The 17271-nt window shown below is 45.2% G+C and overlaps 5 protein-coding genes across 6 annotated transcripts; 3 read left to right on the forward strand and 2 right to left on the reverse strand.

Moving 5' to 3' along the window:
• Window positions 1-240: 240 nt before the first annotated feature.
• Window positions 241-2999, forward strand: LOC132256853 (uncharacterized). Its single transcript, XM_059753424.1, has 4 exons — window positions 241-470; window positions 1012-1374; window positions 1463-1775; window positions 1838-2999. Exons 2-4 carry the CDS (start codon window positions 1052-1054, stop codon window positions 2147-2149), a joined length of 948 nt encoding a protein of 315 aa, XP_059609407.1. The 5' UTR covers window positions 241-470; window positions 1012-1051; the 3' UTR covers window positions 2150-2999.
• Window positions 3000-3167: 168 nt separating this feature from the next.
• Window positions 3168-5835, forward strand: LOC132256851 (rab GTPase-binding effector protein 1). 2 transcript variants are annotated; one of them, XM_059753423.1, is made up of 7 exons: window positions 3168-3382; window positions 3440-3574; window positions 3640-3911; window positions 3972-4073; window positions 4252-5208; window positions 5269-5385; window positions 5503-5835. In XM_059753423.1, exons 1-7 carry the CDS (start codon window positions 3343-3345, stop codon window positions 5776-5778), a joined length of 1899 nt encoding a protein of 632 aa, XP_059609406.1. In that variant the 5' UTR covers window positions 3168-3342; the 3' UTR covers window positions 5779-5835. The 2 variants fall into 2 exon arrangements, with proteins under 2 accessions (XP_059609406.1, XP_059609405.1); XM_059753422.1 differs by having other exon boundaries at window positions 3170-3382; window positions 3972-4085; window positions 5503-5834.
• Window positions 5835-9297, reverse strand: LOC132256850 (exportin-6). Its single transcript, XM_059753421.1, has 3 exons — window positions 9124-9297; window positions 6037-9024; window positions 5835-5977 (listed from the first exon to the last, which is right to left on the reverse strand). The coding sequence occupies exons 1-3, from the start codon at window positions 9124-9126 to the stop codon at window positions 5885-5887; spliced, it is 3084 nt and encodes a 1027-aa protein (XP_059609404.1). The 5' UTR covers window positions 9127-9297; the 3' UTR covers window positions 5835-5884.
• Window positions 9298-9835: 538 nt separating this feature from the next.
• On the reverse strand, window positions 9836-11793 carry LOC132256847 (ubiquitin carboxyl-terminal hydrolase 30 homolog). The gene is made up of 3 exons (XM_059753418.1): window positions 11605-11793; window positions 10957-11531; window positions 9836-10874 (listed from the first exon to the last, which is right to left on the reverse strand). The coding sequence occupies exons 1-3, from the start codon at window positions 11684-11686 to the stop codon at window positions 9996-9998; spliced, it is 1536 nt and encodes a 511-aa protein (XP_059609401.1). The 5' UTR covers window positions 11687-11793; the 3' UTR covers window positions 9836-9995.
• A 113-nt stretch (window positions 11794-11906) lies between these two features.
• LOC132256966 (cullin-associated NEDD8-dissociated protein 1) lies at window positions 11907-16984 on the forward strand. The gene is made up of 5 exons (XM_059753603.1): window positions 11907-12038; window positions 12493-12662; window positions 12722-15924; window positions 15997-16143; window positions 16224-16984. The coding sequence occupies exons 1-5, from the start codon at window positions 12003-12005 to the stop codon at window positions 16358-16360; spliced, it is 3693 nt and encodes a 1230-aa protein (XP_059609586.1). The 5' UTR covers window positions 11907-12002; the 3' UTR covers window positions 16361-16984.
• Window positions 16985-17271: the final 287 nt, after the last annotated feature.

A 17271-nucleotide genomic window follows, 5' to 3' on the forward strand; every position in this document is an offset into this window, starting at 1 on the left:
AATTTTAAAGATTTATCTGGATGAAGAACTTTCTAAAACGTAGTCATATACGAAGATTTATTCCAGACAATCAGTAGATATTTATTGAATAGTAGTTCAATCGTTTTAAAGTAAAGTCTCGGATTTTACAAGTCTTCTGTTTAAGCACTACGCCGACTATTTTCCCTCTCTTTCAATTCTCCCTCAAACGATGAGTAACTAAACTAGATGAAGAACGCATGCGTCGCGACGCGTCGCAATGAAAAACCACCATCGAAGGGTAGAAAATCCCTCCAGTCTGTGTGATTTTTCCCAACAAACAATCCACACCTTTTAAATCACATTTAAGACACTTTTTTCTACCAACCTAAGTTATATTTCTTGTTTCACCCCGTAAAGACTGTGCAAATTGTGTGAGGTTTCTTGTGAGGAAAAGTACCCCGAATTGTTTAAAATTTTTGCAGAAGACGACAAAGAGACACAGAACTCAGGTGAGACAAAAAAACAGCGCCTGAAATTTGTGTTTTGGGAAAAAATTCTGCATACTAAGACAGTTAGCACTCAGAATGTTAAAGAAGGGTGCAATTGCGACACATCCGCGTTCTTTAGCCATTTCCCCTTGGTCGTGTGACACCCCAAAAGTACAATCAACCCGGTGATGGTTGACTCGAGAGAAAATCAATACGATTGCTGTACAAAGAATAGTTGCAATACATTGCTTTCGGCGGCGATGACACGGAAAAGGCGGAAGTACGCGAAAATAGGGGTTGATAGGAAGAGCAGAATAGCATTCCGAAAGTGGTTTGTAGGTGAAGAGGCCACAAATGGGGCGCACATTCACCTACAATCGCATTTTTCAGGCCCTTTTCTCACTTTACAATCTCACATTTCATAGTCCTTCTTGGCATTTTTTCCTGCGCACTTTGGAAATCCACCCTTCGACAGTGGTTTTGAGTTTCACAATTATGTTCGCTCCATTAAAATTTATTGCTTATGAAATATTCCTTAATTAGTGTATTTTTTGCATTATAGGCAAAGGATACAAGAGTTTAAAGTGGACGACGAGTGTCCCATGATGGCGTGCATTGGCGACTGTTACGATTTAGGTCCACCCCCGGACATGATCCTCTCAATGCCTCCACCGCCCTTGCCCTCATTCCTTCTCCCAAGGAACTCAATCGCCTCCCTCACGGGAAATGATTCTCAGCCTTGCTTCGCGGCTTTCATGTGTGAACCCTCGCCAGGACCAAGAGAACACTCTGGCATTGAGTTCATTGAGTTAAGCCACAAGAACATGGGCGTAGAAGACACCTGGCTATTCGTGTTGATCTCGTCGTGTGTAGGAGTTCTACTCTTGGGCGCCATTCTCGCCATGATCCTCATGAAGTGTCGAGAGTGAGTATGAATGACGAAAACCTTATTCTCTCCTCTTTAGTTCGTTTATAGAATGCCTTTAAAACGCTACTGAAAATTTCTTCTGCAGATCCTACAATTACTCTTACCACGACACATCAAAACCGCCAATGCCAGTTATTGGTGAGCCCAACTTGACTTCTGCAAAGCCTCATGGGAGTTACTTAACTGGCACGATGTTCTACCCGACTCCAAGCGCCACTCACACTTTGCAGCAACAACTGGCGCACGACAATCGTGTTCTCTGGGCTGCACTCACACCCCATGGCACTCGCCACTTTGTCACAGATCCCTATCAGGAAGATCACTACGAAGTAGTGGATTATTCGGTCAGCAAACCCGAACCTCCGGTGCATCACACCATAAATCGAACACCAGTTAAGGTTGGTACGTTGTAAAGTGAGCGATGTGTGGGAATTTCTGTAACATTTTGCCTTCTTTGCAGTCCTCGTTTGATAATTCTGGCTTCGTGGATTATGACTATGAAGATCCGACACCACTCATTGAATCCTATCACAATAATCTCGATGAAATTGACATGGACTCAGGGTATCAGGAGCCACAGGAGGTCGTGGGCACGCTCTCACACGGCTCACCACGACCCCACGTGAGCTCTCCGACGCGAATTGAACATCCCAACATCGCCCCACTTAATCTCTTCCCACACCATCGCAGCACACATAACACACTCAACAAGAAGTCCTCACTCAGCCGACGGATTAGCGATGTCTCCACTCCGTACGGAGGAAATGTGTGAATTCAACCCACCGACTCCATTGATCCACTGAATGAGACACTCTTCAACGCCATATCAGATGACATTCAATAAGTATCGAAGTCTGTATTTTGCTACAAAAACATGTGAGAATTCATATTGAATTAATTTCAATGTAATTCTCTTGACTTCGCTTCTCAAAACACGCACAAGAGGATCTGATCTCCTTTATAGACGAAAACTGGAGAAGTGAAAAACTACTCAGAGATCCTTGCGAGTATATTTGCATGTTTCTAATATCAAATGCAGATTATGATGCTCAACTAATACCCTAGTGGATATCCTACACAAACCTAAAACCATAGCCTAGCTTACCACGTTCTCATCTCGCAACAAAATCTTGGCAAAAAGACCTTTTTGCTTGCAGGAAATCCTAATACGGATACAGTAGTAACTAATAGTTTTAGATAACTGTCTTATCAACAATTTACTAGATCTTAAGTGATATTTTAAGCTATATGTAAGGAAAACTACAATTAATTCGGGTATTGAGAAAATTCATTGTGAACAAATAGAATATCCAAGGATGAGCTCAATCTAGTCACTAGAATATAAGTGTAGTCGTTGTCAGAGAATTGATATTGACCTATCTTATCTTATTCACTAAGGTTACCAGCAAAAATACATTCAACTCATATACGGAATTTTCAGCAAGAAAATTTTCGTGGAAACTGTCAGCTTTCAAATTGATCTCGTTTATAATATGTAGTGCAATATGATGATTATGTGTAAATATTAATATTGTATTTTTACTTCTTAAACCTTTACGCGATAGATTATGGATCAGAAAACGAATAAATATGTGTTGTATGGATAAAAGTTTTTGCTTTTTTCTATCCTCAGAATTTTTTAGTGGACACTTCCCACTTATGGATTTTACTAAAGATAAAAGTTGCCCTATAATCGTAATTATAAGAATATATATCCGAAGGAAACTACTATTTTCTATATTCAAAAATATTTTATTTAATATTCGACAACACCGCGTTTTCACATCGTTTAGTTGTTGAGAAAATTTTTAAATTACGCGCTCATATTTGCCTAAAGCTCTTGAGCGATAGCAGCGCACCAAGTGTGAAATAAACTGTTCCCAAATATTTGGGGCCACTGACAGTGGGTCACACAAAAGTGTGTTTTTTGTTTCTGGCGTAAAAAAGAACCCCATTAGTTGCGAAATGGACGAAAAAGTGTCAGGAGTAAACGAGGAGGAAGCAGGTAAGGTTAAAGTGCCGTCACGGTAGAATATAGATTATGTTCGGGCTGTATTTACAGAGTCAGTCAGGGCGGACGCTCCAGTAACTGCGGTGGTCAGCAATCAGGCAGAACAGACGGAGGAGATTAGAAAGCTTCGCGAGGAATTCAATGGACAGCGTGCCAAGATGAGAGAGCTGTATTTGCAGAAAGAAGGTTAATTGGCAATTTTCTTAGTCACAGTGGTTCCAGGAAGTCATGTTGGGGCTTTTCCTTCACAGCGGAGTGCAAGAAGCACTCTATAAAGATCGACAGTCTAACCAAAGAACTGGATGAGGCCAAGAGTCAGCTGATTGTGGCGGAGTATCGAAAGGAGAATGAGATGCAAAACCAGGAATTGAAGGCACAAGAGGAACTTGCATCGCTCAGACAACTCGTACAGGACACTTTGGATGAATCCAGTCAACTCAAAGATGACCAGAAGCGTCTCTACGATGAGTACGAACGCATCCGCCAAGAGAATCACAATCTCAAGGAAATGCTGAGCAATCAGGTGCGACATCTTCTTTAACTCACTCTAGAGTATGATTACAGAATGTTTTCTGCGTCACAGGAATCTCCAAGTCTCGCTCCTGTGTTCAGTCATGTGAAGAAGATCGCCCGAAAGCTGGGCGCTGACTCCAAGGATGACAATCTCGAAGATTCCATGCGGAAGGTAAACAAATATGTAGGTAATCCACTTTTATCTCTTCAAAATTCACTGTTTACTCTAATCAATTCCATGAGGGAATTGTCAGAGCATTATCACGTGTCAATTGTCTTTTTTTTAGATGATAAAAAATAGGGCGTCCATAGATATATATTTTGTAATGCTGTATTTCATTATGCTTCAGGCCCAGGAAGACGCTGAAGTGCTACGTTCACTTGTTGTACCTCTGGAGGAGGAGATAAAAGCTCTAAAGGAAAAACTAAGAGCCACTGACGAAGAGCTTCAATCTATGCGTGGTGGAGCGGCTTCAGATTTTGCCGTGGGCGGTCTGTTGAAGGACACCCAGCCGAGAAGTGACAGCAAGTCGGCAGTTGACGGTCAGTTTCCTTGTGAGATGTGTAAGAACTATGAAATGCAGTTGGTGCAAGCACAGGAGAACGTCCAGAAGGAACAGGCAAAGACGGAACAGGTGGTGAAGCAGGTGGAACGTCTCAAAGAGGACCTGGGTCATGAAGCTATTCTTAGACGTGAACTGGAGTCTCAGTGGCAAGAGAAGCGAGAGGCGCACAAGAATGAAGTGCTCTCACTGACGGAAAATATGAAGAAGACCGAGGACTCTTTCGCTCATCTTCAGAGGCACTACAATGAGATCAAAGATGAAATTAACCAAGAACTACTGAAGCTCACGCACGAGCGCGAGAGTGTCCATCGTCATTTGGAGTCTCTGCAGCGTGACAATGACATTTTGGCGGGTAAATATCTCGCCACATCGGAAGAGATTCAAAATCAGGAAATTAATCTGCCTAACACGGTTGAGGAGCTGCAGGAGATGCTCTTGCAAGTGCATCAGAGTCTTATTGAGGCGCGCGTAGGGTGTGAATTTGAGCAAACGAAGAGCATCAGTCTGAGGGATGAGTCACAACTGTTGAGGGATCAGCTGGAGTCGTTCTACAAAGAGCGCCAAGCGTATGAGAAGGAAATGGTGGCTAATTTGCGGAGTTCAGAGTTTCAGTTGAAGGAATCGATGGCAAAGGTGAGACAGCTGACGGGTCTCAAGGAGGCATTCGAGCGGAAGGAGGTGGAATACAAAAAGGAGTCATCAGAACTCAGGGAGCAAGCCATCGACCTGCGCGCGCTCAATGTAAGTTCTTTTCGTATACTTTCTTTTTATTCCACATTGAATTGTCCTCTTCTTTTGCAGACCAAATTGGAAAAGACTAATGCAGATTTGAAGAGCAAAGTGACTACTCTTCAGCAAGATATGGCCAATGGCGAAGCAGTTCAGCAGGATTTTGTCAGACTTTCCCAATCCTTGCAGGTAAATTCATGTTGATAAACACTCAATTTGATCATTTCATGCAAAGCCGTGATTTCTCCTAGAGTCCCATATTGAGATTCAATTGGAGCAAAGTTGAAGTAAAATCTTTTCCCGCAGATGCAACTGGAGAAGATCCGTGTGGCTGACACGCAAGTGCGCTGGCAGGACGACGAAGATGTGGATCAGTGTCCCAACTGCAAGTCACCCTTCACCGTAACGAAGAGAAAGCAACACTGTCGCCACTGCGGAACAATCTATTGTGATAAGTGTCTGAGCCGGACTGTTCCGTCTGGACCGCACAAGAAGCCAGCGCGAGTCTGTGACGTCTGCCACACACTCCTCATGCAAAACACGGCGCCATACTTCAGCCAAGCGCCACCGCAAACGCCGTAATGCGTCCCTTCCCCAGAGATTTTCATTGTGATAACGCTTTGCTCCGATAAAATATCTATTGAATGAAAAAAAGACTATACAATTTCGACGAGCTGGGAATGATATTTCACGGTGTTCCCTTGACTTGGGATTTGGAACTCTGTCCGCAGCGAGTGTCTTGTATCAAGTGGCCCATCCGGAATGAAAATGTCGGGAGATCCTGCAAGAGAGAAGTGTCTTGAGAGTGTGTATTTTAAGTAAACGCAATGAGGATCTTACAGAAGTCGCACAGATTTCCCGCACCATTTCCGACTCTGGAGTGAATCCCGCCGATAGGAAGGATCTGTAGAGAGTCTGTGTGTTGACTTGACCCATCGTGAAGAGCGTCTGCATGAGTTGGTCGTAGAAGAGCGCGCCCTCGGGCATCAGGAGGCAATTGATAAGGGTGTATTGGAATGATGAGAGCAAGTGAGTCTGGAATGTTTCCTTCTGATACAACTTCCAATGCTCATTCACCGCCTGAAGCGACTTAAGGACAATCTGACAAATGTGCGGATCGTTCTGCACCAGAGCATCACCGTACATGGTGAGAATAGCGAGGAATCGCTCCACGTGCTGCACTTTCTCACCCTCAGTCAGGACGTGCTCGTCAGTTTTAAGGCGCCTTAGAACGCTTGTCTTGTAGAAGTACTGCCAATGATTGATGAGAATAGCATCAAACAATTCGTACAGTGTTGCCACAATATCAGACTTTGTGGTCCAATTTCTCTCCTGCACCAGAAAAGGCACCAAGTGGTCCAACGTGAGTTCCAAGATTGCCGGTAGCAGAACTGACGCTCCTGACGTTTTGACAATCAGGCACAGAATCTGTAGCAGAGTTTCCGTTGACTTCATTTGTGACTCCGTGAAGCTATTTTTTGTACAGGCATTAAGAAAGTTGCCCAGAATATGTCTTACATATTCTGTGCCCAATTGAATCTGCAGTGTTCGAATTACGCTGAAGCCAAAAGACAGCACAGTGTCTGTGATGCCAGGACAAGAGGTGTAGAAGTCATTGTAGATCTGCAGACTCTTCTCCAAAATTCCACGGAAGGCCGACAAAAGGATCTGTTTTGTTACTGACGCCGCACTCTCGTAGTAATCGAGTATATCGCGAAGGATTGGAAGCACACTTGTAACAACTTCAGTTACTCTGTTCGCCGTTGAGACGTTAACGGTACCCAGTTGAAGAAGTTCTTTGGCCAGAGTATTTATGTACTCGCTGAGACGAGTTGTTCGCTGATTCAGCACCATTTGGTGATCGTGCGATCCTGCACCTTGGAATTGTGGCAAAATCAGGCAATTACAAATTGACTGATAGACCAGTTGACTAGTCTGTCTGTCCAAATGCGACAAATTCCTCCCTGCTTGAATCAGCTGCACCATTCCACTCTGCTCTTGAAGAGTGCTTGGTCGCATGATGGAAGTGATACCGATGAGAAGCTGCGCCGCTGCCAGAGTGACAATCTTCGGCTCTAGCGTCTCCGTGGGCAGCAGAATGTGCACCACAACGTCGATCAGAGAGTTCACGGACGCATCGAACTTCAGTACTGTTGACCAGGGCAGAAGACCTCGCAGGGCGGCAAGCATTTGAGCCAGAGTCTCGGCAAAGTCCACCTGAATCTCTTCGGTGAATGTGGACATCTTGTAAGGCTTCTTCGTGGCTAAGAACTTTACAGTCAGCACCAAACCGATGGCCACTGTGAGCACAAATTCCGACACTCTCTCAGAACAGGCCTCGATGATGGGCACCAGACGAGAGAGTGTTTGGCAGAGGGAGGAGAGATCACGCAAGACGCAGTGAATGTAGTGGCACTTGGAAGTGCTGGTCCAGAGGCTTGATTCATTGATTATGGCCTTTTCTATCACAAGAAACACCTCAAAGGAGGCCTTCCACGCGTTTAGTACGATCTCCAGCACAGGTTCAGGACTACCTTCGGCGATCAGAGCCACGGATTCGATACATTGCGTGAGGAAGTGTTGCCACTCCGTCTCAAGATCGTCATCCAGAGTGCTGTTATCGAGGAGCTCAAGAAAGCCCTCGTTCTGATCGTTCTGGAACTGCATTTTGTTTATTGTGCCCGCAGCGAGGCTCATAAGGAGATCATTATACACGCCGAAACCTTTTGGCAGCAACACCTTCACGATAGGCGTCCAGATGGTCAGACGTTCGGTAAAGGCGAGGGCGCCGTAGCCGGCGAAGGTGAACTTGTATAAAGCGCAGAGCAGGTTGAGGAATGTCTCGTCGGAAATCCAGCGTGAGGTTTGTTGCGTGGTGAAAAGTCTTAGGAGTTCAGTTAGTTTGTCCTGGTACATCTCAGAGGCGTCGCTGAGATTGGCCTGTAGCAGCGCCATAATACCAGTTGCGATGGCCACGTGCGGAATGGCGCTCTGGCGGTAAAAGAGCTCGCAGATTGTAGTTAAGGTGGAGGTCGCCACGTCTGAGTGGGCGTCGTTCCACTTGGCCAGCTCGAAAAGAGCGCCCAGGAGGAAGTCATCCAGCACGTGCTCGAGCGGCACCCAAGAGAACATGTGTTGCACGCACGTAAGTAATTCCAGACTTGATCTCTCTAAATTTCCCTCGAACTCTTCAAGCTTCACGTCGCCATTCGCAAAGACTTGTCCTGCTCTCGAGACTCTGAACAGCGTGACGGAGAGAAACTTGTTGAGCAATCTAAATATATCCGGCACACAAGCCGCCACGCAGGATTGGAAGTGTCTCTTTCGCTCACTCGTCACGTCCTCCTTCGTGCTAGTCACTTCTTCGGACGTACAGCGCAGTAAAAGGATGCCCATACTGAAATTCACCTTCAGCAAATTTCCCACATCATTCATGTATCCCGAATGATCCTGCGGAAACTCTCTCTTCCCCACCAAGGCGATCAGCTGTGCTAGTTTGTTCCGTTGAAATCTCATATCCGCCACAGTTTTCATGTAAGTTCCCCACAGAGCACTCCTTATCATCGTCCGGCTGCTGACCGGAAGGTTTCCCCATCCTCGGCTAATTGTCACCTCAACCGTGGACGCGTTGAAAAACCATATTGTTGCCCCAAAGTCACTCAGCTGAGGCAAGCACAGCTGCCAAGCGCCCTCCTGCAGTTGCCAGCACCTCAGTCGTGCCTCAATCTCGTGCTTTTTCTCATTGTTTGTGGTGGGCGCGTTGAAGAGATGCCACAAGGACTCAATTTCGCAGTATGACAGCTTTTGATTTCCACTCTCGATGGAAACCTTAGGATGAAGGAAAGATTAGTCATCGGACCCCAAATCATTTAACCTCAACGTCATGTTTCATTCTGAAAATCACTTAAATATTCACAGCTTTCTCACCATTTCGTATTCCTAAGAGTTCTGGGATAATTTTTCTTCACGATCCACTCATTTATCACTAGAAAGTCTGCCTTTTTCCTTTGAGAAATAAGAGAAAAACAATCTCTTTGCACTATTGCCCCTCTTTGGAAAATCAATGATGTTCACCGTGTTCCCAGTGTTTACTGGGTTAAATTCTGTTCCCATTTAGGGTTTATCAACTCAAAACCCGATGTCACGATTAAATAGAGAACATTGTGGATCATCATGTTGAGAAAGGAATTAATGTAGAATTAATGTTTTTCTTTCATTCAAATAATACAATATAATTTCTTCGTAAATTTTGCTTCTATCACTATGTATGTGTTCTTGTGTTATATACTTTTTTCATACCATTTTTACTTCACAATTCTAAGAAAATATTTGTAAAACCTGCAGAAAATCCTGATTAAAATAATTATTAAAAACTAGTTAGAATTAATTCATTTACACTTGTAACTTTGATTTTGCAATCATTTAGAGATCATTAATTAGAGCATTAATGACTCTATAGAACTTTGTACAAAAATTGAATTCCATTAGGTACATTTTTTTTAAATGGCAATCTTGCTGACAATATCGAAGATATCGAAGCTACAATTTTGGTGAATGTGAATAAGCATTTCTGGAGAGAAAATCGCCCTTCAACAGAAACTGTTCCCAAAATCCGGCGCCCGCCAAAGACTCAATCGCGGAAATTCTAAAATAAAATTTTATTCCTTGCAATGAATCTGCAACCTCTACACATGACACAACATCGAGAATATGCTATTTAAATGCCTTTGGGAATTCTATGGGGTCGTCCAAACGTATCACACTGTCCAGCACGAAGTGAAAATGCGCAAATGAGAGATTTAGTGGCACTTCTGCGGTCCGCGGTCGTAGAAGAGCAAATAAGCAGGCACGCTGAGCACCTCATCAATGCATACCTCGCGTACCACCGTGTCCGACGTGAAGTACCACTTATGGGCGTTCCGGAGGGCGCCGCGGCGGTACGTGACGTAGTGGCCGGAGCTAGCCTCGCCTGAGTGTACCACGACGGCCAAGAGGCGGTACAGGTTGCGCGGGAACATGGAGCCGAAGTTGTAGGGCGTGGAGGCGGTGGGAGTATCACCGCCACCGGTGGGGAAGCTGCTGGACAGCAGCGACAGTGTGGAGCCCCAGGGCGTACTCATCTGACTGCTGAGGCCCGGCTGAACGAAGCTGTACGGTGCCATTGAGAGACTCTCAGGGAAGTGTACGTAATCCTGCCGCTTGGACACCTGTCCGCCCATCTGCAGCCACGTGCACCGCGAGATGTGCACGCACAGACATGCCGGCAGCTTGGCGAAAGTCAGCGTTTTCGTGTGCACCGTGGTCTCATTGCAGGACTCGCACGTCACATCAGTCAGCGTCTCCGGCGCTATGAACTCAGACAGCAAATGGCCCAGACTTAGTCCGGGATTCCTCACCTCAGGCAAAGGTAGAGTCACACTGTCGAACTTGTCGTAGCGCACGACAGACTTGAAGCCACAACCCGAGCATGTCATCTGGCTGCTGAGGGCTCCGCGAAAGGGATGCGGCACCTGAATGCTGGTGCGATCGCTCCATACGGACACGCGGCCTGGGCCACGATTGAGACGATCCAGCGATCGATAGGACATTGAGATCCTTTTGCTGAGACTCCCGCCGAGGGCGCTTTCATGTCCAGTGCCTCCGCCTCGGCTCATGCGGTAATTCATCGACGGAGAAGCCTGGAAAGAGAACGTAAAAGATTAGCTATGTTCTCACTGAAGATGAAAGATTATGTATAAAAAATTTGTTTAATTCCCTCACCAGCTGTTCGTCTAGGAGCGACGTATCGACCGAGTCATCGATGTCTGTGCAGGTGGAATGTGGGGAATCGGGAGTGTGGGCTTCTGAGCGAGTGTGGCGCATGAGATTGGCCATCTCGTTGTACTCGGGATTATCAAAGTCAGAGAGCATGGCACTGGAGGGACGAGCTTGTGGGATGTCCACGTGCAGCTGCTGGCCCAGAGCGTCTGAGAGACAGCCCATTTTCTTTGGCTTTACCAACTCCTCTTCCAGCGATGTCAGCATCACATGCAGGAGTTCATGGACGTCGTGTTCATCGGGAGGAATGACCCAGCCAAGCGTCGTCAAGGCGCGAATTACGGACCCCGGCGAGTGCGGATCACCGCGAAGCGATGGATGTGTGCCGTTGATAATTTCTAGTGTGCTCAGGAGACTCGAAACGAGGCTCCTCTTGTCATTTGCACTGGAGATTTGCAGCCAGCCGATAAACTGCGGACAGGCAGACAAAGCCTGAAGCAGGGCGTTCAGGAAGCACGTTCGGCCAAAGTTGTGGAGGCCGGCAATTTGACCTCGTCGTTGGCGCACGCGTGATGCTCCTACAGTGAGGAAAAATACCCCCACACCATCATTAAAACTTCCCATTGTGAAAACTCGGTCACAGGCACTCACCTGAAGGGCCCCAAAACACAAACGCACCCACAACAACCGCCGCCGTCACGCCAGCCGCCATCAAGAACTTATCACCTTCCATTTTCACGATGCAGCCAGTCGCGTAATCAAATTTTCCAACCCCTTTTCCGCTTTTTCACGCAATTCTTTACATTTTCACTTTTCCTCTCTATCCTTGTTAATTTGACAGTTCAGAATATCGAAAACGCCCGCAGCGCCACGTTTTTTTCCTCGGCATTTTTTTATGGTTTTTTCCCACTTGGCAGCGCTGTCTGCGGCTTCGGTTGTCAATTCGATTCGAGTGAATTTGGAGAAAGAAAAGCACACACATACTGAAAAGTCGTGAAATTCTGTGAATTTGATACTTTTACTGGCATAATCTGCAAGAAGACGTCACGATGGCGTCCTACCAAATTGCTAATCTGTTGGATAAGGTGAGATTTTCCCGGAAATATGGGAAAAATGAGGGGCAAGAATTGCATCAAGTTAGGTGATTTCCGGGAATTATATGAATTTTCTGAGGAACCAAGGGATATTTCTGCGAAAAAATCATCTTCTAATGCATTAAATGAGTTATCTTGTGAGATATCGTAAATTCTCGTCTATTTTCTGGTGTTCTTACTTGAAGAAGCTATTCTTAAGACATGAGCGATGAAAACCATCAATCAACAAAGAGAAGCGCAGGAAAAGGGATATTCTCATTACAAATGATCATATTATCACGATTAGAGCATAAATTAAAACTCCTAACATGCCTTTGTATGGAATCATTGAAGGAAAAGTGCATGTAACTGTGCAAAAATAGCACTTGTCACACATAACCTCATTTCTAGAGAGCAACTCTTTCGGGAAGCTTCCTCTTTACTATGTTGAGATGGTTTTTTCCAGATGACTTCCAACGACAAGGACTTTCGCTTTATGGCCACGAACGATTTGATGACGGAACTGCAAAAGGATAGCATCAAACTAGACGATGAGTCGGAGAAAAAGGTGGTCCGAATGGTCCTGAGGCTTCTTGAGGATAAGAATGGAGAAGTGCAGAATCTTGCGGTGAAGTGGTGAGTTGAGCTTATTGTTGATTTCGTAGAATATGCACTAATGTTTTCCATTATCACAGCCTCGGGCCGCTGGTAATAAAGGTGAAGGAGAACCAAGTGGAGACAATTGTGGATTCTCTATGCGCTAATATGGTGTCCAACAAGGAGCAATTGCGAGATATCTCAAGCATAGGGTTGAAAACGGTAATTTCAGAACTGCCACAGACGCCCAACTCTTTGGCCCCGAATGTATGTCAGAGAATCACCGGGAAATTGAGTAATGCCATCGAGAAAGAGGACGTGAGTGTGCAACTTGAGGCTCTGGACATTCTATCGGATCTGCTGTCGCGCTTCGGTGATCTCCTTGTGCCGTTTCACGATACCATCCTGAAGGCGTTAATGCCACAACTGGGCTCTCAGCGTCAAGCGGTGCGGAAGAGAACAATTGTGGCGCTGTCGCATCTCCTTACATCCTGCAGCAACTGCGCTTACAACAAAGTCATTGAGTACCTGCTGGATGGACTAAAGAAGCCACAGAACACCAGCACAATTCGCACCTACATCCAGTGCCTGGCGTCAATTTGCCGTCAGGCTGGACATCGTCTCTGCAATCATATTGATCGCGTGATGGTGTTGCTTAACGAGTACAGCCAGCGCGAAGATGATGAGCTGCGCGAATTCTGCCTGCAGGCATGCGAAGCGTTCATACAGAGGTGTCCGGAGGCGATTGTGCCTCACATACCAAGCATTGTGGCATTGTGCCTGGATTACGTGACCTATGACCCAAATTACAACTACGAGGCAGACGATGGAGACGCCGGCGTGTCAATGGATACAGAGGAAGAGGAGGATGTGGACAGCGAGGAGTACAGTGATGATGACGATATGAGCTGGAAGGTGCGTCGCTCAGCTGCAAAGTGTCTGGAGTCTGTCATCTCCACACGTCATGAGCTGCTTGAAGAGTTCTACAAGACTCTCTCGCCAGCCTTGATTTTGCGCTTCAAGGAGCGCGAGGAGAATGTAAAATCCGACATCTTCCATGCCTATATTGCCTTGCTGAAGGCAACACGTCCGTCTGATGACTCCACTCATGATCCAGACTCCATGGAGCAAGTTCCCGGACCCATTAGCATGCTGCAAGATCAAGTGCCAGAAATAATCCGTGCTATTCAGCCGCTGATGCGCGAGAAGTCGGTGAAGACGCGTCAAGATTGTTTCCTGCTTCTGCGTGAACTTCTAAATGCACTGCCCGGAGCATTAGCAAAACACGTGGATCAACTGATGCCGGGAATCAACTACTCATTGAGCGATAAGAACTCTACATCAAATATGAAGATAGACGCCCTGAGTTTCGTCTGTTGCATGCTTCAGGGTCACAATCCTCAAGTATTTCATCCTCACATCCAACTTCTGGTGCCTCTGGTTGAGAATGCTGTGTTCGATCCATTCTATAAGATCGCCACGGAAGCTCTCCTTGTGCTACAGCAACTGGTGAAGGTGATTCGCCCACTATCGATGGACACTAACTTTGACTTTGCTCCATTCGTACCGCAATTATACAACTGTACACTGCAGAAGTTACGATCTCCCGAGGTGGATCAGGAGGTGAAAGAGCGCGCCATTGCTTGTATGGGACAGATCATCGCCAATATGGGCGATGTGCTGAGAACTGAGCTTACAACATGCTTGCCACTATTCATGGAGCGTCTGAGGAATGAAGTGACTCGCTTGTCTTCAGTGAAGGCTCTCACGATGATTGCCGCATCTCCGCTGAGAGTGAATTTGTCCCCAATCATTGTTGATGTGATTCCAACTTTGGGGTCGTTCCTGAGAAAGAATCAACGTGCTTTGAAACTCAATTCCTTGACACTTCTGGACACACTTGTCATCAATTACAGTCCCTTCTTCAATCCGGAACTCCTCAAGACGGCTATTCAGGAGGTCCCACCGCTTCTCTCCGAGTCTGATCTACATGTCGCTCAACTGTCACTGGTGTTCCTGACTTCGGCTGCCCAGCAACAGCCTCAGGCAGGCGTATACGAAGCGATTCTGCCTGAAGTGATGACCCTCGTGCGATCGCCACTGCTTCAAGGCACGGCCCTGAACTGCACGCTCAAGTTCTTCCAGGCTCTAGTGCAGGCAAATCTGCCGCGTCTGAGCTACAACTATTTACTGGAGCTCCTCATGGCACCGGTGATTAATCAGCAGCCCGGTCAGGTGCTACACAAGCAAGCTTATCACTCTCTGGCCAAGTGTGTGGCTGCCATCACACTTCAAGTGCCACAGCAAGCGGAACCTGTGGCAGCTCAACTTCTGCACGACATCCAAGATCGCAAATCTGACACTTACCTGGTGTTCTGTCTCCTCACAATCGGCGAAATTGGACGACACTTCAACCTCAGCAACATCGAAATGCTGCCTCAGTGTATTCTGAATTGCTTTGCTGCCCAGAGTGAAGATGTCAAGGCAGCTGCGAGTCACGCTTTGGGCGCTGTCGCTGTAGGAAATCTCAATTGCTACCTCCCGTTTATCCTTAGCGAGATTGAGGCGCAGCCCAAGCGACAATACTTGCTACTGCACTCTCTGAAAGAGGTAATTTCTTCTCTATCACTCTCTAAAGGCGGTCTAGAGCAACTCATCCCATCAGTGCCGTCAATTTGGGCTCAGCTCTTCAAGCACTGCGAGTGTTCAGAGGAGGGATCTCGAAACGTCGTAGCCGAGTGTCTGGGAAAACTCGTTCTCGTGCTGCCCGATGAGCTATTGCCTCGTCTTCAGCAAGCGCTGAAGAGTGAGAGTCCGCTAATGCGCACAGCTGTGGTCTCTTCCATCAAGTTCACCATTTCCGATCAGCCGCAGCCGATCGATCCACTGTTGCGTCAGTGCATTGGCCAATTTTTGTACGCTCTTCAAGATCCGGAACCTTCAGTGCGACGCGTGGCTCTGGTGGCATTCAACTCGGCTGTACACAATAAACCGAGTCTCGTGCGTGATCTTTTGCCAGAATTACTACCGCAACTCTACTCGGAGACGAAGATCAAGAAAGAGCTCATTAGAGAAGTGGAAATGGGCCCGTTTAAACACACTGTAGATGATGGCCTGGACATCCGCAAGGCTGCATTTGAGTGCATGTACACTCTTCTGGAGCAGGGACTCGATCGTGTGGATATCATGCAGTTCCTGGAGCATGTTCAAGCTGGACTCAAAGATCACTATGACATCAAAATGCTTACGTACTTGATGACGGCTCGCCTGGCTCAATTGTGTCCAACTGCGGTCTTACAGAGTGAGTATTTTTTAGAGTTGTGTGAGATAATATCACCTATGTATGTTTCATTGTTTTTATCGTAAATTACAGGACTCGATCAGTTTGTCGATCCTCTCAGAGCCACGTGTACCTTGAAAGTCAAAGCAAATTCAGTAAAGCAGGAGTATGAGAAGCAGGATGAACTGAAGAGATCTGCTCTGAGAGCTGTGGCTGCTCTAGCTTCTATTCCTAAAGCTGGTTAGTATTCAAATTCATTGTTTCTGCAAATATTATTGACCAAAAACTCAACAATTTGCAATAACAAATTTTGCTTTCAGATGTAAATCAACACTTGAGTGAATTCCTGGCACTCATTCGGGCCACTCCGGATCTTCAGACGCTCTATGAGTCCGTTCAAAAGGATACATCGGTTAATAGCAATACAGATTCGGGAATAAGCATGGATCAGAGCTAAGAATGTGGTAAATTTATCCATTTGTCGCAGGAAATGAAGAGCTGAAAGACGATATCCTTAAAAATAATGAGAAGCGCTTTTGACGAGATTCAAGGTTTATCTAAAAAAAAAGTGTTTTATGTTCCAAAATTTCTCTATTCTTTATTAAAATATATTTCATAATTTTGAAGATGTGTGAACAAATTTAAGTAGATTTTCACCATTTTCTGTGGTTTTTTATTGTAATTGTGAAAATTGAAATGCATTTTTTAAATAAGATTAAACATTGAACAATTTAATTGCATTTCTTTGCTATTCATGATGAAAGAATGAAGAAAAAAGAGTCAGTTTAATGTATTTTGGAGCACAATTTATTGTTTTCCCTTGTCAAATTCATATTATTAATAAAAAGTCGGGGTGTAATATCTCACAAAGAAATATAAAAACAAATTTTCAGCTAAGAAGTATCTTTTAACTCTCTGTGCTGAGCATACATTTTATCTAAATATTTCACTTTAACTGCGATTTTTTTTTTCAATTTGTTTTAATATTATATATATTCACTGCAAGGAAGAAAAAAAAAAGAAATTGAGATAAAATGAGTAAAGGGATAGAGGAATAGAGAAGATGAAGAGGAAATGAAAAGGAGAAAGTTTTAGGGACGGCTTGAGGGATTATTTGTAACAATGAAAAAATTATTAAGTACATAAACATAATAATTGATAAATAAAGTATTAAAAAAAACCATTAAACCAATTTTCGCGAGACAATTGTTTTGAGAAAAAAGGACATTAATACAATACAAAATATTTCTTCTATCATTTCTTTCATTTACAGAAGATTTCTTGTTTCCTTTTACTAATTCTGCTTTCATTGTCTGTTTCTTTTTTTTGTTTCTTGCTGTAAATGCCATCAAGTTTACCAACATATGC

The sequence above is a fragment of the Phlebotomus argentipes genome, unplaced genomic scaffold (assembly GCF_947086385.1).
Source record: "Phlebotomus argentipes unplaced genomic scaffold, Phlebotomus argentipes genome assembly contig_33, whole genome shotgun sequence".
NCBI classification, from domain to species: domain Eukaryota; kingdom Metazoa; phylum Arthropoda; class Insecta; order Diptera; family Psychodidae; genus Phlebotomus; species Phlebotomus argentipes.